Consider the following 16,556-nt stretch of genomic DNA (forward strand, 5'->3'; position numbering starts at 1 on the left):
GTCTCCGTCTCCCTCTCTCTCACCCCCAGTGCAACTTTTGCAGGCGCCCCGGCACACGCAGCCATGCCGCGCTGAGAGCGGGGGCACCGCGCCAGCCCCCCTCCTTCCCTCCCTCCCTCTCCTTTCCTCCCTCCCTCTCTCCTTCCCTCCCTCCCTCCCTCTCTCCCTCCCTCCCTCCCTCCCCAGCGCCGCCGTCCCGAGCCGGGGGGGCCCCGCCGCCCGCCGCCCCTGCCCGGCCCCGCGCCTCGCCCCGGCCCCGGCCCGGCCCGGCCCGGCCCGGCGCCGCCGCCCCCCGCCCGCTCGCCCGCCCGCCCCGGCCGCGTCGGAGGGCCGGCAGCGGGGCTGGATGTGCCCGGCTCCCCCCGCGCTGAGGTGGGCAGCGATGCAGAAGGCAGGCGGCAGCTTCGCCTCCGCCGAGAGACACCCGCTCAAGATGGCAGATGTGTGTTGAGTTTGGGGGGCTGCGATCTCGCGTCGTTCGTGGCGGCGTTGCCATGAATAACAGGCGTCCTTGCACCGATGGCCCCCATGTACGAAGGTAAGCCCCGGCCCGGCCCGCCCCGCCGGCACCCCTGGCCCGGCCGCAGCGGGGGAGGGAGGGGGGAGCAGGGGGTCCCCGGCCGCCCGCCCGCCGTTCGCCCTTCCCCCGGGCGATGTTGCGGGGAGGCGGCGGGGCACCCCCGCCCTACCCGGCGCCCGGCGGGACCGGGGCGAGGCGCGGGTCGCCCCCGTCTCTGCCCGTCCCCGGCCCCGCGGTCCCGGGCGCTCGGTCTCCGGCGGGGGGCGGTGGGTGAAGTCCGTGCCGGTGCCGAGCAGAACAATGAGGTGGACGGAGCTTGCCCTGCGCCTCCGTGTCTGTGTGTGTGTGCCTGCTGCCTGCCTGCCCCTCGCCGCAGTTCGCTTTCCCAGGACCGGCTACCCCGCTCCGTTCGCCGGTTTCCCCGGAGTTCCCCCCGCCGTAGCTCCTCTCCTCCGAGGCGCGGGGACTCCGCGGGCAGCGGCGGCGGGGGACAGGGCTGCCGGAGCTTGCTGTCAGCTCCTCGGGCTTCTCCTTCAGCCCAGCCCGGGCTGCGGCGAGAAGCCCAAGTACCCCAACTTAGTTTCTTTCGGGTTAAAAAAATCACAATAATTATATATATAAAAATATATATGTATATTCTGTGTGTGTGTGTGTGTGTGTGTGTGTATACGGCTGTGTGTGTTAGACTGATGTGTAGTCCAGGGTGTCTGTTTAAAAGGAAAAAATCAGAGATGTATCGAGGTTAATTTAAATCCCCTCGCGACGCATTTACCCTTCCCCGTCACCCCTCCCGGCTCGGCGCTGCCCGGGGAGCGTTACATAAAGCGGAGGGACATCCCCCGGCGGCCGCGCCATCCCGCCCGGGGGCCGCTCGGTCGGTGGCGGCGGGCACCCGGGCGCGGACGGGGGGGGGGCACGGGGACACGGTACTTTCCTCCCCGTGGCGAGGCCGGTAAAACTTATCTGAGGAGGAAATCGAGCCCGGGCTGCGGCGCCCGCGCGGAGGGCGCTCGGCGGGCGGTGTAAAGTTACCGGTGGCCCGCCGGGTTATTTCTGGGCAGCCCCGGGCTCGCCCGCTGTCGGGAGTTCGGACCCCGCCGGAGGCGGGCAGACAAAGAGGAGCATTTTCGTTAGCGCGGGGAGGACGGCCGGCTCTCCCCGCCCTCGCCGCGGCCGGGCCCGGGGCTGCCGGAGCGCGGGGAGGGCGGGGGGCCGGGGCCCGGCGGCCGGTGCCGTGCCGGTGCCGGTGCAGGCGGAGGGGCCGCGGCGGGCCCCGGGGCGCCGGTCGAGGCCGGCCCGCCGGCGGCGCCCTCTGGCGGCCGCGCCGCGCCGGCCGAGCGGCCACCGGCTCCCGTGGCCGGGCAGCCCCCCCTCCGCTCCCCGCCACCGCGCCCGGGCCGCCCCCGGCGCCTCCCCCTGGCAGCGGGGCAGCCACCGCCGCGGGCGGGGGGCGCCCGCCGCCGCCGCCGACCCCCCGCCGCGGCGCGGAGCTCGCAGCCCGGTGCGCGTTCCTGCCCGGCCCCCGCCCGGCGGACCCCCGGGGCCGGGCCTGACCCCCCCCCGGGGTGTGACCGGGCCGGTGAGGCCCAGCCGGCATCGCACTCCCCGCCGCGAAGCCTGCCCGGCCTCTCCCGGCCGGGCGCCGCCGGCCGCGGCGTGGGGGGGGCATGCGGCGACCGCTCTGAAGTTCGCTCCTCGCCGGGCCGCATCCGGCGGGCGGTGCGGGGCCGTGCGGGGCCGTGCGGGGCGGTGCGGTGCCCCTTGGAGGGCGGCGGCGCCCGGCGGGTCCGTAGCAGCCGGGTTGGAGGGGCCGTGGGGCCTGCGGTCAGCCCGGCCGCGCTCCCCTTCCCGGCGCGCCGCAGTGGGCGAGCGCCGGCACGGCCGCCTCCCCGGAGCCGGGCAGGGCAGAGGAGGGGAGGAAAGAGGGGAAGAGGCCTCGGCCGCTGCCGGGGCGAGCAAGGCGACGGCTTCTTCCAGGGGAAGGGGCGGCGGTGCTGCACCGGAGCGTGCGGTGGAAGTTTAGCGGTTCCTTAGAGCATCCTAACTTCAGCGACGCCCCTGCTTCTGCCTGACTGGAAAAAGAGAGCAGATGGGAAAAAAATACCCTGAAAGCGACCCGTAGAAACAAACTCCCCGCAGCAAATACGGAAAGGTCTGCGGCCAGGCTCTGCAGCATGCCTTAAGCCTCAAAACAGGTGAATATCCTAAATGGCAGGAGCCGGAGATAGCGTAAAGGCTGATAGAAATTGTTTTATCTCTGTTGTGTTGCGGCATGCTTGCCAGTTAAATTGCTGCTGAATGGCTTCGAGGGAGGTGGAGGAGGGGTTAATGATTGTTTTTCGCCTCCTAGTTGCCATGAGAGGTCCTTAGAATTCCCTGCAATATCACAATGGATAGATAAAAACTTACTTATCACAGGGGATAACAATTTCCTCCTTGGAGGGAGGCAAGGACTGCCATCCTCCCCTGCGAGCCTCACGTTATGTGCATAGGCAGTTCGGTCTGTAGCCCTCCTCTGGAGCATCAGGTACAGTCGGGCAGCTGAGGAGAGCACAGGAACCGAGGGCTCGGATCAGCACTGCGACGGGTAGGAGCAGCTCGGCTCCTGCCCTTGGCCGAGCAGTCTCGGGTGGCACACATGCACGCCCACCGCCACCACCGCAAGGCAGGCGAGGGGAGGTGAAACCGTATCCCGCCGTACCGATTTCAGAACATGGGCTCTTAGACAGAAAAAGCACCCTGGGAGGAAATGTGACACCTCAAAGGCCTTATGAAGTGGTTCCAGTAGAAATTTAAGTGAGTGATAACATAAAGCACACGCAGAAAGTCACCCAGCATTCTTGACGTGCAGGTGAGGGTGGTGTGTGCTTGTGCAGAGCAGCTGGCTTAAATACCAGTTCTGGGAAGCAGAATGGTGCCTCACCTGATATTAATAGGCGAGGCATGATAAATAAGTGAATATCTGGCATGAAATCCTCTCCCACACACACTGTGCCAGGAGAATTTTCTCATTTGTTTTAAAGAATTTGGACGTTTTGCTCTTGTCTTCTCCTCTGCTGGGTTTTTGGGTTTTTCCTTTTCTCTCTCTCTCTCTTTTTTTTTTTCCTCCTGTTTTTGTTGTTTGGGGGGAGGGGGGTGGTGAAGAGTTTAGCAGTAAAATGAAGGACGTAAAAATGAAGGGAAACAGAACAGAAGTAACACTGCTGCGCAATGTTTGACCTGGTTTTTAGTTTCGTTTGTGAGCTGTACAAGGAAATTAGTTGACTTTCAAAGCAGACCTCATCAGGTGTAATCCTACATGGCCTCTGCCCCAGAGCTGGGGCAGACTAGTGACTGCCATGCTTCTGAGCACCAAAGATGTGGCTTCATCAGGAGTGGTTGTACTGGCCTCAGAGGAGGCGAATGGCTTGAGCCAGGCAAGAATCTGGTCCTCTGGACCCTCCTCTAGGCAGTGTTACCCTCACCTATGCACGCACCTTGGGACATTTCCTACTGAGCAGAGAACAGAGCCAGGCTCTATGGTGCAGGGGGAGACCCAGTTTAAGAGGGGATCTGCCAGGCATCACAGGCTGTGGGTGGATTTTTGCCTAGGATGGGTGTCTCCAGTGATTTCCTTGGCATCTCGTACCTGGCGTCCTTCACAATTGCGTCAAGAGCGGTATTTATATGTATTAACCTTTATTTTCTAAACAGTGATTACCTTTGTTTTGGTTTTGTTCCTCTTCGCTTTGCTTCGTACTTATTCTTGACAACTTTGTTGCAATTCAGAGTGTATTTTTAGCAGCCACATTGGTAGTTTTCTATGTGGGTGGCTCATGGAATTAATCTAGGTAATATTTGTAAATTGCACCTCGCCACCGGTACGGCTGCTAGAGCTGAGCACAGGCAGGGACCTGCCTGCATGCTATCCTTGTCACACATGAGGCTGGGAAAGCTGGAAAATCTGACCCCATACTCGTTATGGATCAGATGCCATTAAATGCTAGAAACAGGCCAACCCTGCTGGGTTTTGAGTGCATCCTCGAATTTCACCAACACGCACAAAACTTGCTCATCAGGGAGGTGGCCCCAGTGAGGCGGAGTAAAGGTCTTTACCCCAAAGTTCGTGCACAGAGATGATAACTCAGAGACACTTCCTGTTTATGAAATAATAACCAGAACTTAAGCCATGTCCGTGCTGGAACCAAAAGCCTAAGTTTTTATTTGCTCAGGATATGGCTGTAGCCAGGATAACAGGAAGCCCCCTCCAGTTAATATTATTGTTCTTTATCATATTGCTGTGTCTAGTGATTAAACAAGTTTGCTATGTAATGGGTGAAAAATGCTGTTTTATTTTCAGAAGGGGAAAGAGCGTTGCTGGGAGTAGGGGCTGGAGTGAGCAGTCAAAGAGGCAACCTCTGTTACTCACTGCGGTCGTCAGCCCTTGCACTCTGTGCAGCGCATTCCTCTTCATGGCTGTAACAGGTGGGGAAGACCCAGTTGGCTTCAGCTGGACACCTCAGTGGCCTGGAAAGTGAAATAATTTTCATTTTTCCATCAGTAGGTTTCCCCATTTGCTCACTGCTTGTTATTTACTGCCCAGTTTTACATGGTGCTTTGAGACCACTGAATTTGGTTTCATCCAAAGTGAATAAGAGTTGCCTGTGTTCCTTGTTCAGTGTAGATTCTTCTATTGATGAGGAACAGCCTAGAGACCTCCTTGATGCCTGTGAGGCTTGTGAACTTAGCTCAGCCCCGGGAAGTTAGGCTGTGTGTTTGGAGATAGATAGTGGACTTGGGTGTCTCGGTTAATAAGGCCTGATTTTTGGCCACATCACAGCACTGGTGCATAAAAGTATATGAATATTTGGTCAGGAGGACAGTTGGGAAGTCAAATCACGACAGGATTGGTGACCTGGGCCTGGAAGTAAATCCCTGTCCTGGTTGTGGGCTGCACCAAGTGTGTCCCAGGTGATGGTGTTAGAGCTGTCCTGCCAGATGGTGAGGTCAAGTGAAGTGCGGTCACCTTTTGCTCAGGCTAAGACACCAGTGTCAGGCACATGAGAGCTTATTCTAGCTGCAGGACTCAAGGCAGCTGTTACAGTGCTGCCCATGGGCAAGGCCCCCAGGAAGAGATTGCAAAGGCATTCAGTGGTGGGCTTAGAGCTATTATGGTGTCCCCATCCGCCTGTCTATAGTGAACAGGTAGGCTAAGACTGGTTTGTTGGGGTTTTTTTTAAGGTTATATGCTTTTTCTCTCTGATCCAAATTTAAGAAGATATTTTCAGGTCTGTGCCTAAATTTAAGCTCACAGACAGTGCTGCTGACTTCATTAGGGTTGTTTATGTCTTTAAAGCTGGCCACACACTGAAGTACCTTTCTGACTCATGGCCTCTATAGCTTAATCACTCCATTTATAAAATGAGGTTGTTTCCTCACCCTTACTAGGAAATCTCTGCCCTCTGAATGTGAAATATTATTTATAGGTCTTTCTCTTACCTTTGAAAGGATAACTGGTTGATAACGAGAAGTGAGAATTAAAGATCATTTAGAGAAAAAGTTGTTTCTGGAGCTGTTTATATATTCTAATGTGGACCAAGGTAATTAACTGGAAGCCTTCTCTTTTGAAACTACTTCCCCTAGCAGTACAGAATTCACCTTTTCTTTGGAAAATAAACACAGATGATAATTTCACTCCAGACAGGTCATTTAGCAATTTGTTTGTCATGCAGGAAGAGTAGGGGCGTGCTACTGCTTCCCCTCATTTACAGCATGGAGTGCCCCTGAATACTCCCTCATTTGACCATACCAGCAAACTGAGGCCCATCCTCAGGAATACACCTCTGTTTTGGGACCACACCTGAATTCAGGTAACCTTCAGAACTGGGTCATTTGGACGGCAAAAATACTTCTACTAAGACTTCCCCACGCACACGAGTGGAGGAGCAGCCTCTGTCTCCGTAGGCAAAGGCATTGCCACATCTTAAAACACCTGGGAGAATCCAGAGTCAGGACCAAATTAAAAAGCTGTCTGTGCCATTAGGATTTATTTATTGAATGGAAGTAGCAATAAGCTGTAATAGTGTGTATTTATACAGTGCTGTGTATGTTCAAGGAGCTATATAAAGAGTAGCTGTCTGATCAGGCCACTGGCAGAATGATGCCAAGGAACAGTCTTTTGCTTCCTCACAGGACATGTGCAGAATAGCCAGAGGAAGAGAAGCATTTTCCGGATGTGAACCCCTTGAGCTGCTCTTGAGCTGGATTCTGATACAGACCAGCAACAGTGTCACTGAAACCCAGGGAGCTACACAAGGGGAAGCATGGTCTCCAGGTGATGAGCCTTAGTCTGTCTGTGTCGTGTTCTGGAGGGAGAGGGAGTTTTATGTTGGGTGAAGGATTCCATAGTTTGCTCCCTTGGTTTTCTTCAGCATCACCACTAAATGGGACATATGTTTGGAGAGGCTGAAGCTCACTCTGTTTACACATTGTTCTCCGTCCTGCTCGCCTTCCAGGGCCAGTGCTGACATCTGTCTCGGGAAAGTAAGAGCAGTCACATACAGCTCCTTCCCTGAAAAGTGGGAAAGATCATCCCACAAGGCATTGGTATTTGCCAGACATACCTGGGAAACTACAAAGGGCAGCTGCCTTCTCTGTTCTTTATAGACTTTAATCCATAAAGGTGCTAGCAAGACCTGGAACAATGATGTTACCTGGCAGAACCCTGCAGGCTGACATCTCCTTTGGTCCTGAAGGCTGATAGGTTGGGCTCTGGGCTATGCTGAAATGCCAAAGAAACTTACCTCTCACCAAAATCTTTTAAATCATAGGAAATGGGCAAAGGAAAGATTTTTTAAAAAGTATTTTAAAGCAGACTATCAAATGCATGTCCAGCATGTTCTTTAGCAGGCTTGCCCAGCATATTCCCCATGTATGGACAGTCCACAGCATGTCCAGGCTGTCATCATTGCTCTTTACTTTGTCAGTGAAAAGATTTTACCCCCCTGTAACTCCTCTCTGCTTTGCTTGCTCTGTCCTTTCAACTTGTCCTTTTAACTGTGGGCGTAGGAAAAACTCTTCCTTTGTATTTGTCATGTTTCTCTTTTGTGTTCCTTAAGCTAAATCATATCTCAAACATATTCTTCAGCTCTTTCTCTTGTACCTTTTCCCCTTCAGCTCTGACCATTCTCCTGGTTCTCTGTGCTCCCTTCAGCTAATCCATCTCTCTCTTGAATGGCACTACTAGAGCACAGTGCTGTATTTGGGTCCTGTGCTGGCCAAGGAGAGCGGAAGTGTTCCTTCATGTCTGTCACAGTCAGTGTTCCCATTTGGTTTAACTTCTGTGCCGTAACATTGTTCATCTCTGTGCAGCTTGTGATGTGCTGTGGCTCACATATCCTGTCCAAGAAGTCTGGTGCCTCATGAGCCATTTTCTATCCTGTATGTGTGGAGGTAGACTTTCCTACCTAGGTGTGTGATTTTTGTGTCTGTCCCACTTGAATGTCATCCTGTACCCTTCAATTTGTCATGATTGTTTTGAATTCTTATCTAATTCCCCCATTTTGCAATCATGCTTGGTGTCACCTGCCAATTTAAAAAGAAGTCTCTGTTTCTTCACCGAGATAAGCTTTGTTGTCAAATCTGCAGTCCCAAATATGAAGTGCAGAAGAGAGGAAATGGTTTCATACAAACCAGAAAAGGAACCTTGCCCACAAGAGATAAAAGAAACTGGAAAACACACACAACACTTGGCATTGTTTTCATACCTATTCTTTTACTCTCCTTTGGTGAGTATTCTTTTACTCTCCTTTTGAAGTGTTCCTAATAACAGTTGTATTTGCTATGCCAAGCAAAAGCAGAACCTTACTGTTCTAGGCATGACATTGGCATGAAGGGGTAGGTAGTTACCACCCCAAAGGATTTGCATTTCTTGTAGATACAGACACAAGAAGGTGCATCATACAAATTCTTGGGACACTTTCAGGAGAGGAAATCACAATGTGTGTGTTTTCCCAACATCTGTGGTAGAGGTTCCTCTGGGAAAGGAGAGGGTGGGCTGAAGATTGAGAAGGATGTCTTTGGAAGGGATGGTGAGCAAGTACAGGAGACACTACCTATATCCTAATGCTCACAGGCAGAACAGAGAGTCTGTCTGGGGATTCCTCATCTGGAGCTGACACCAGAGGCAAAACTGATGCTGTGGCATTTCCTTAAAATCTCTGATCCCACTCGCCATGCTCAGGAAACTCTGATGGGACAGAGGTTATCTGGAACACCAGCACTTTTCATTAATCTGAGATCTTTGCGGTTTCCTGCTTCTCTGCCATTGCTCTTCCCATGACAATGGTGTCTATGCAGGACTAATTTGATCTGCCATCCTCCTTCCTCCTCCCCATCAGGCAAATTCATGTTGAATTTTCCCTCAGCCTGTGCATGATGTCTCTAAGGACATACAAGACTTCCCCACCCTCTTTGTCGTCGTGTCTGCTCTATTCTCACCATCAGTCTGGGTGGCCAAAAAAGGAGCATGGAGATCCAGTCACCAGCACCTGAGCTCATGGGTGAGCACATGGATGTGCATGGCACGGAGGCTGGGCACATCTCAAGCATGTTAGGCTCAGCATACTGTTCTCTCTAGTAGCAAGTCAGGTATGTCAGTATGTTTGGCAGCAAGTCTGTAAGGTTATGGTTTTTCTCTTGGGTGAAGAGAGCAAGAGCTCTTTTTTTGCTTATAGTTTGGGGTCAGGGTGTTTATTTGCTGCTGGATGTGATCCAGTGGATTCAGTGGTGATGTCTGCACAAAGAGGAAGCAGCAGAGAAGAGACAGTCTAGGACGTTCCTGGAGTGTGTTGAAGATAGCTTCCTGACACAGCTGGTGAGTGAGACAGCAAAGGAAGGCTCCCTGTTGGGCCTGTGTTATGCAAACAGAGAAGGGCTTGTGGGTGATGTGGTGTTTGGAGGCTGTTTTGGGTACAGTAATTGGTTTTCAATTCTCAAGAAGTAAGGAGAGGGCTCAGCAGAGGAGCTACCTTGGACTTCTGAACAGGACAGACTCTGACCTGTTTAGGAGACAGATTGATAGAATCACTTGGGACAGTCCTGAGGGACAAAGGAGTCCAGGAAGGCTGGATGTTCTCCAAGAAAACAAATCTTAAAGGCACAGGAGCACTGCAAGAAAGGCATTGAAGTGCTGGTGCATTTCCAGAGAAGGGCAAAAAGGTTGCTGAAGGATCTTGTGCACAAGGCTTGGGAGGAGCTGCTGAGGGAGATGGGTTTGTTTAGCATGCAGAAAAGGAGGCTCAGGGGAGACCTTACCTTTCTCTAAAACCATCTGAAAGGAGGTTGTAATGAGGTGGGGAGCAGCCTCTTTCCAAAGGTAAAAAGTGACAGGACAAGAAGAAATGGCCTCAAGTAGTACCAGAGAAAGTATAGGCTGGATATTATGAAAAATTTCCATATGGAAAGGGTTTGTCAAGCACTGGAATAGGCTGCTCAGGGAAGTGGTGGCGTCCCCATCTGTGGAGGTATTTAAAAGGTGTATAGAAGGTGGTGCTAGGGGACACGGTTAATTGTGCACTTGGCAGTGTTTGGTTAACAGTTGGTCTTTTTCTTAGAGTTAATATTCTACCTAAGGGATTTTATGATTCTGTTTATTTTTGCTTGAAGACATGAGGGTTTTTTCCAGTTACAGGTTGTAGAGGCATACACTGGACAGGAGATAGCCAGCAAGCTCCCTGACTATTAGCTGCACTGATGGGGCGTTACACTTCGGGAGGGAATGTTACTGCAGGTGATGGAGTGGCTTGGTGGAGACTTGGACTCTAACAGCAATACTCAGAGAATATCCAGTCCCAGAAAACTTGCTGAACATTTCAAAGAAAGTTTGTTTTTTTTGAGAATGTCCTTTAGCTTACCCAGAATATTTTCACTTATAGGCAAAATTTGTAAGCATTCTTTATTTTAAAGTGTGGTTTATATTCTGCTCTTGTCTGCAACAACTCCAGCACTGTCAATGTATTTATCTTTTCCTTGTTAACACTTGCCTTTCCTGGAACATCTCCTGCTCAGCAGCTGTTTGTAGGTGGTTTGGGTTTTTTGGGTTATTTTTTTTTTTTTTTTTTTTTTTTTTTTTTTTTTTTTTTTTTTTTCCCCTCTCCCATCATCCTGTACCTTTCCTTCCTGTTCAAGGCATCCATAAACCTCTTGTAGTGACATCATAGCTGTTTCCATAGCAACAGATTATGATACTAGAACAGAGGATAATATCAAACAGGAGGAGGAAGAGATAAATTATGGTGTTTGTGTGAGTGTGTCTGAGGGCTTGATTATATTCCTACATCTTTTCCAAGGATGTTGTCTGCCTAGCTTCTTCTCTGTTTATCTTACATGCCTTTTAAAGGTTAGGAAAACGTGAAGGAAAAAGGATCTGGAGGTCAGAACAATACAGACACATATTTTTGATGGTCTCTGTGTAAACCTAGTAGGCTGAGATTTATTTTTTACTTCTGGTAGCTCTCCTGTGTCTCCTGAGAGCAGTCTGGAAAAAACTTAGAGGCACAACAATCCCCTGGTATGGCTTCACTTTTACTTTAATTACCAATTATTCATAGCCATTAGCAGCTGGGATCCAAAGTCAAGGATCTCTGTGCTGCAGATTTTCCAAAAGATGGACAATTGTGACAAGGCACTGCCCCAGAGAACACACCACCTGTATTTGAGAAGGGATATGACAGGTGCTCTAATCCAGAGGTGGCAGGAGAGAAGGGGGACAAGTACCCAGAAGGATATTAGGGGAACTGTGATCCCTGGACTGCTTCAGACGGCCCACAGAATGGTCTGAGCCTCATCCCATAAAAACACAGTTAGCTTTTTTAGCTTTTCACAGTGGTGTTTGTGGAAGAGCTGTGCCAGGAGTGGGTCATTGGCTGATTTTTGACATCTGCGTGGTTCTCCTATGGCTTTGGGCTATCCCTGTGTCAGGAGCTGACAGCAATAGGGTTGCAGAAGGGTGAGTGCCCATATTGCTCCATATGTGTGGTGGTAGGAAGGCTGTTTGCTTAAAGGAATAGTCTGGAGGAGAAGACTGTCCAGCTAAAGTACATGGCGTTTTATTTTCTCCTAGCCAGCATTTAGCATTAACAAATTCCACATAGTTTGGTAAGGATTTTCAGCAGGTCTCTGGTTTACCTCCAAAGAGTGGTAATTTCCAGCCATCATTGCTACTTTCCTATTTAGATGTTTGACTTCAAAAGCTAGAGAAAAATTTCCGAGAAAACCATCTTTGATATCCTCACAGCTCGTTGTGTGCAACCTTTAATCTTCCTCTTGTGGCAGAATTTCTGGGGAGCTAAATAGCCATTACTAGTCTTTAAAATACCTGGAGTAGAGTCGTCTCTAACTTGAAAATCTCTGGTGACACACTTGAGCTCCTTAACATAGACAAACGGAACTGATCCCATGGTGAGGCACTGTGGTGCCCCAGGGAGAAGTGAAGTGCAGGGATCTGAGCACAGCAGTGCCAGGTAATGTGCCAGCTTACCTTAGCAATACCGTTGTCTCGGGCAGTGTGTAATGGTGCTCTCTCCGTGACGGGAATTGACCGCATGATGAGCCCTGGGTCATCACTGCAGCGGAGCAGTGCTGGGATTAGGTGATGCCCAACCTCCAGCTCCCAATATGTCAGTGCACAGGAACTTTATGGTAGCTGGGCAGGCTGCTGGTGTGCTTGGTGGTGATGCAGAGTGAAGTTTTTGGTCGAGCTTAGTGTTGCCAAGATGGAGAAAAGGTGGCAGATCACACAAATTGCCTGAGTCACTGAGACTCTGCAAGGTCATCGGCAGTTAGAGCTGTACAGAAGGCGTGTGAGCATGCAAGACCTTGACAGAGTTTAACACGTAGGTAACCTTAATGGAAACTTACTGGGAGCCAGTAGAGACCACAGAGGTCTGGATGGGGGTGTTTCCCCTGCAAGCACCCATGCAGCACACCAGGCCCAGCTTCAGAACAGGCTGACAGCATTGTCGTGTGGAGAGCACACTGCCACGATGAGGCCTCAGGGTGATGGAGGCTGGGGAAGTGGCAACAAGGTCCTTTGTGGAGAGAAGGGAGATTAGAACCTTTTCTCTGAAATCAAATTAAAACAAAAGGATGACTCTTGGCTGCAGCCAGTTTTGGAGAGCATGGAGAAACCTAAGACCTCATAAGTCCTCCAAGTCTACAAAGAAACCGGTGATCACATTTTTTCAAGAGTGCAGTAGAAAAATTTCTTCATCTCTTCTAGCACAATCAGTGGCACCACTGGAAACCTGCCTTCCCACCTAACTCCCGCTCCTCATTCTTTCAACAGCAGAATATACGTGTATTTAGCAAGTGGAGATAAGAACCAGGTTGCAACCCCCAATTTAAAATAGCTGCACCACCTGAAAAGGACATGTGAGACCCAGACACAAGCATATCCCATTGATGATGACAGTACTTCTCTTGCAGTGTCATTTTCCTGTCACTTATCTGAGTCTGTGAGCACCTGTGTAATGAAAGTGTGCCTTGCAAAAGTCTGTGCTGCCTGAAAGCACGTGCGAGTCAGAAGGGACAGCAGCTGCTGTTATTGAGCAGTGTATGTGAGAGCACAGGTGGAAGAGTATCTGTGTTTGTGTGTGTCTGTGGGACTCCTTCCATGTTTGTAGGCACATGTAGGAGCGTACACATGTGTTTGGCGTGGCTTCGTCCCCTTTATCTATGGAAGACAGCATGGGCCTGATTCTCCTTAGAGCTGTTACACCATTTTTCTAACAAATTGTATTTGTAGCAGGGCCCTTTTCCACTGCCATGAATGAAGAAGGGAGATTTATTATAAATATAAATTAGGCTTTGTGTGTTTGTGAACAGTTGCAGCCTGTACAGGAGGAAATATAAACAAGGTGAATGCAGGGTGTTTATGTGGAGCGATTCTGTGACAGTGTATGTGTTGGCAGGAGTGCTGTCTGCAGTCTCTGCGTAAGGGCTTGTGTTGCCAGTGTGAGTGTGGAAGACTGTAAATCACGGTGTGTTCAGGAGGGGACACTGCCACTCTGCCTTTAAAAGGCAGGAAGAGTTGTGGGTTTTTTGTTTTTTTTTTTTTTTTGTCCAAGCAATGTGACTTTTCAGGCTGAACAAAAGGGTTACTAGAAATCCAAGCTTGAGAAAAGTATCATTCAAGACATTCTGACGGAGAATGATCTGTAATCCACGTCCACCAGCTCATCTCTATCCTGATCCAGAACAGCTGCATGGCAGGCATCTTTTATGCCTCCTCTCCCAGTGCCAGCTTTTGGTGGCCCAACTGGACGGGTTCTTGGATATGTCTTCAGCTCTGATAATGCATCTCAGATCTGTCTCTGTATCCTCAGTTATTTGAGACTTTAGCCGGTGGTGTGATGTAACTGGGGTCTGTATGCAAATACAGTATCCTCTGGGGAATCTGTATCCCTTCAGACGTGTTTTTTGTATCACTTACAATGTATCTAATGTAGGTGAGGCTACCTCAGGGAAGTGGCTGTATCTTTTCCAGTGTCCCTGCCGGTGGGCACCTGAATCCCGTCTTTGTTCTTCCTCAACCGTGAACTCAAGCTACAGAGTGTGGAGTTCCCCTCTTCAGGACTAAGCTTGGCTTAAAAGTTATTTCATGTTCCTTTAAAATGACTGCTGTTTCCCAGAGGAGCACTTGAGTCATTACCAATCCTTGCATTTCCTCGCAGCCAGGAAGGGTTGAAGGGGTTTCAGGAAGAGGATGCTTTACAAGGAGACGTCTGCTTTCCCTTGCCATGCCCTGTTGCAAACAGACACGGAGACTCCTGCCAAAAAGCTGCTGCCTGTAGAAAATAAAGTGAGAGGGAAAAAGAAGATGGGATGTGAGTGAATGGCAGGAGAGGGCATGATTTCAGGTGGGGATTCCTGATGCTTTTGATACCATGTACAGTGAAGCAGATGCTGGTGACAGCACTGATGGAGAGGTAGGAAGTGTGTTTACCAGCCACAGTTGTTACATGGCATCACTGCAGTAAGTCGCAGGTCATAGTTTTTCATTTGGGTTTTGTTGTGGTTGGTACTCCTGTCCTTCTTGCCTTCTTGTTATTGCAGGGCTTGTGAAGGGGATGGGGCTTTTATTCTCCTGGTGTATTTTGTGTCCTTTCTCCTGTTCCTGGCAGCTTCTTCCCCTGTGCCCCCCCTCCCTTCCCCAGCCCAGTCCTGTCGTATTCAGCTGTCCTTGCTGGAAGGTGACCAGCCCACCTGAGGTGTTCATGGCCAAGGATGTATTGTGCCATGTATTGAGAATGTGCTGACTTCACGTGGGAACTGAGTGCTGCATGTCAGGCATCCCAGCCCATGTGCTGGAAGGGTGGGGATTCTGTGGTCACCCTGGGGCACAGGGTGAGCTGTGGGGGGCCAGCAGAGATGTGGAGGAAGAGAAGCACAGGCTTGATCACAGAGGTAAAACACTCCATGGTTACCATGAAATGCTGGCTGAAAAGACGGATATTAACAAGGGAGTTATTTGGCTAGCTGAGGCAAGGGAAGCAGGAGCCTGTCTGTGTGATTTTGGCCCCCCCTGTTTTACCCTCCAGGGACGTGGGAAGGGCTGCAGGGTTAAGGTGATCCCCATCCTCTGCTCAGGGTGTCTGGGTGGATGAACTGCCTGCTCTGCTGCCTGCAGGGCACTCATCCCCTTTTCAGTGGGAAGTGGCAACCCAGCAGCACATGAGAGCTGTGAAATCTAACCCTGTGTTCGGACAGGCTGCACTTAAGCCCCGTGTAAGCCCTAATTTGAAGGCTTAAAGAGACCTGAAGTGTGACATGTAGTGCTGTGTCTGAGCCTCACCCTTCCTGAGCCACATCAGCCCATCAGGAGGGGAACCGAGGGGCAGGACAGCCTCTGCCTTCCCAGCTGGGCCAGGAACCTTCAGCTGAACTTCTTGGTTCCAGCAGAAGTGTTGGATTTGGTTGGGTTTTAAACTGTAAATGTGATAGATGGTGGCTGACAGTTCTGACCGCTGCGGCTTGCACTGTATGCCCAAAGAAGCTGTTGCAGTAACAGGCCTGTTCTGGCAGTCCAGCAGGTCTCCATCTGTCTAGTTATGTTTATCCCTATACTTCTGCCCCTGATAACTGCTTTTCATCACCCCAGCCTGGTCACTGCTTCTCATTGCAGTCTGGTAGGGGGTAACAGCAGCCCTGTGACAGGCTCCTAAAGGCCACATAGTCATTGTGGTGGGCTTCTGTCACAGGAGCCCCCCCAGTTCCCGCCTATGCTTGTGTCCCCTTCACCCCACACTTGCAGTCTGCACAGGGACCCCTTCTATCTGGTGGCCCTTTGGCTCCCCATGCTGCTGGAGTGGGTGAGCTGCCCAGCACAAGGTTAGTTACAGCAGGCTGATGAGGCTCACTGTTTCATCCTTTTTGATTTGCAGCTGTTTTGCTTGTTTATTTTTTTGTGCCAAGTATTGTTGCTTTCACTTAGGGTCGCTTCAGCAAGGTGTGTCTTCATTCATTTCAGAGCCCGGTCACTGCTCAAAGCACAGCCTTAGTTTTAAGAAAGCCACAGAGTGTGCAATGCTCTTGGGAGGCGGATTTTGACAAGGGGCAAATCTGTGTCCTGATAGTTTCTGAAGGTGGTGGCCCCCAGCATCGTGCCTGCTGTATTGCTGGGAAGCACAAATGCCCATCTGTGTGTCCATACAGACCTGTGTCTGCACACGTCCCTGCGAGTGTCCTGTGACATTGTGTCCACCTTCTTCTCCCAGTCAGGGCTGTGGGACTTTGGCCAGTACACCAGAGAAAACGTCACTGGTGTTTTTTAACCTTTACAAGAAAACAGATTGTTTTTAAGTCAAAGCTAAGACTGAAGCACTTGCTGGAGGCTGGAAGGTAACTGTAAATCCTGGGTCTCATTTGCGCAAACACATTTGGTTCTAATCCTTAAGGGCATTTTCCCTTCCCCTGCTTATGCATTTGTTTCAGAAACATGTAAATTTTGTTTGGATTTATTTTTTCAAAACACCACAAAATATGGGAGGGGGGCTTT

General features: G+C 51.0%; 1 protein-coding gene across 3 annotated transcripts in view; it reads left to right on the forward strand.

Moving 5' to 3' along the window:
• Window positions 1-299: 299 nt before the first annotated feature.
• HIPK2 (homeodomain interacting protein kinase 2) overlaps window positions 300-16,556 on the forward strand; it is a 128,621-nt gene continuing 112,364 nt past the window's right edge. For 2 of the 3 annotated variants that reach the window (XM_040061338.2, XM_040061339.2), the window contains exon 1: window positions 300-538. In XM_040061338.2, coding sequence (XP_039917272.1) covers window positions 520-538 — 19 coding nt within the window. In that variant the 5' untranslated portion in view covers window positions 300-519. Of the gene's footprint in view, window positions 539-2,558; window positions 2,716-16,556 lie in introns of those variants that run through there. The other variant, XM_058420179.1, reaches the window with a different exon arrangement.

This window comes from Hirundo rustica, chromosome 4, assembly GCF_015227805.2.
Source record: "Hirundo rustica isolate bHirRus1 chromosome 4, bHirRus1.pri.v3, whole genome shotgun sequence".
NCBI lineage: Eukaryota > Metazoa > Chordata > Aves > Passeriformes > Hirundinidae > Hirundo > Hirundo rustica.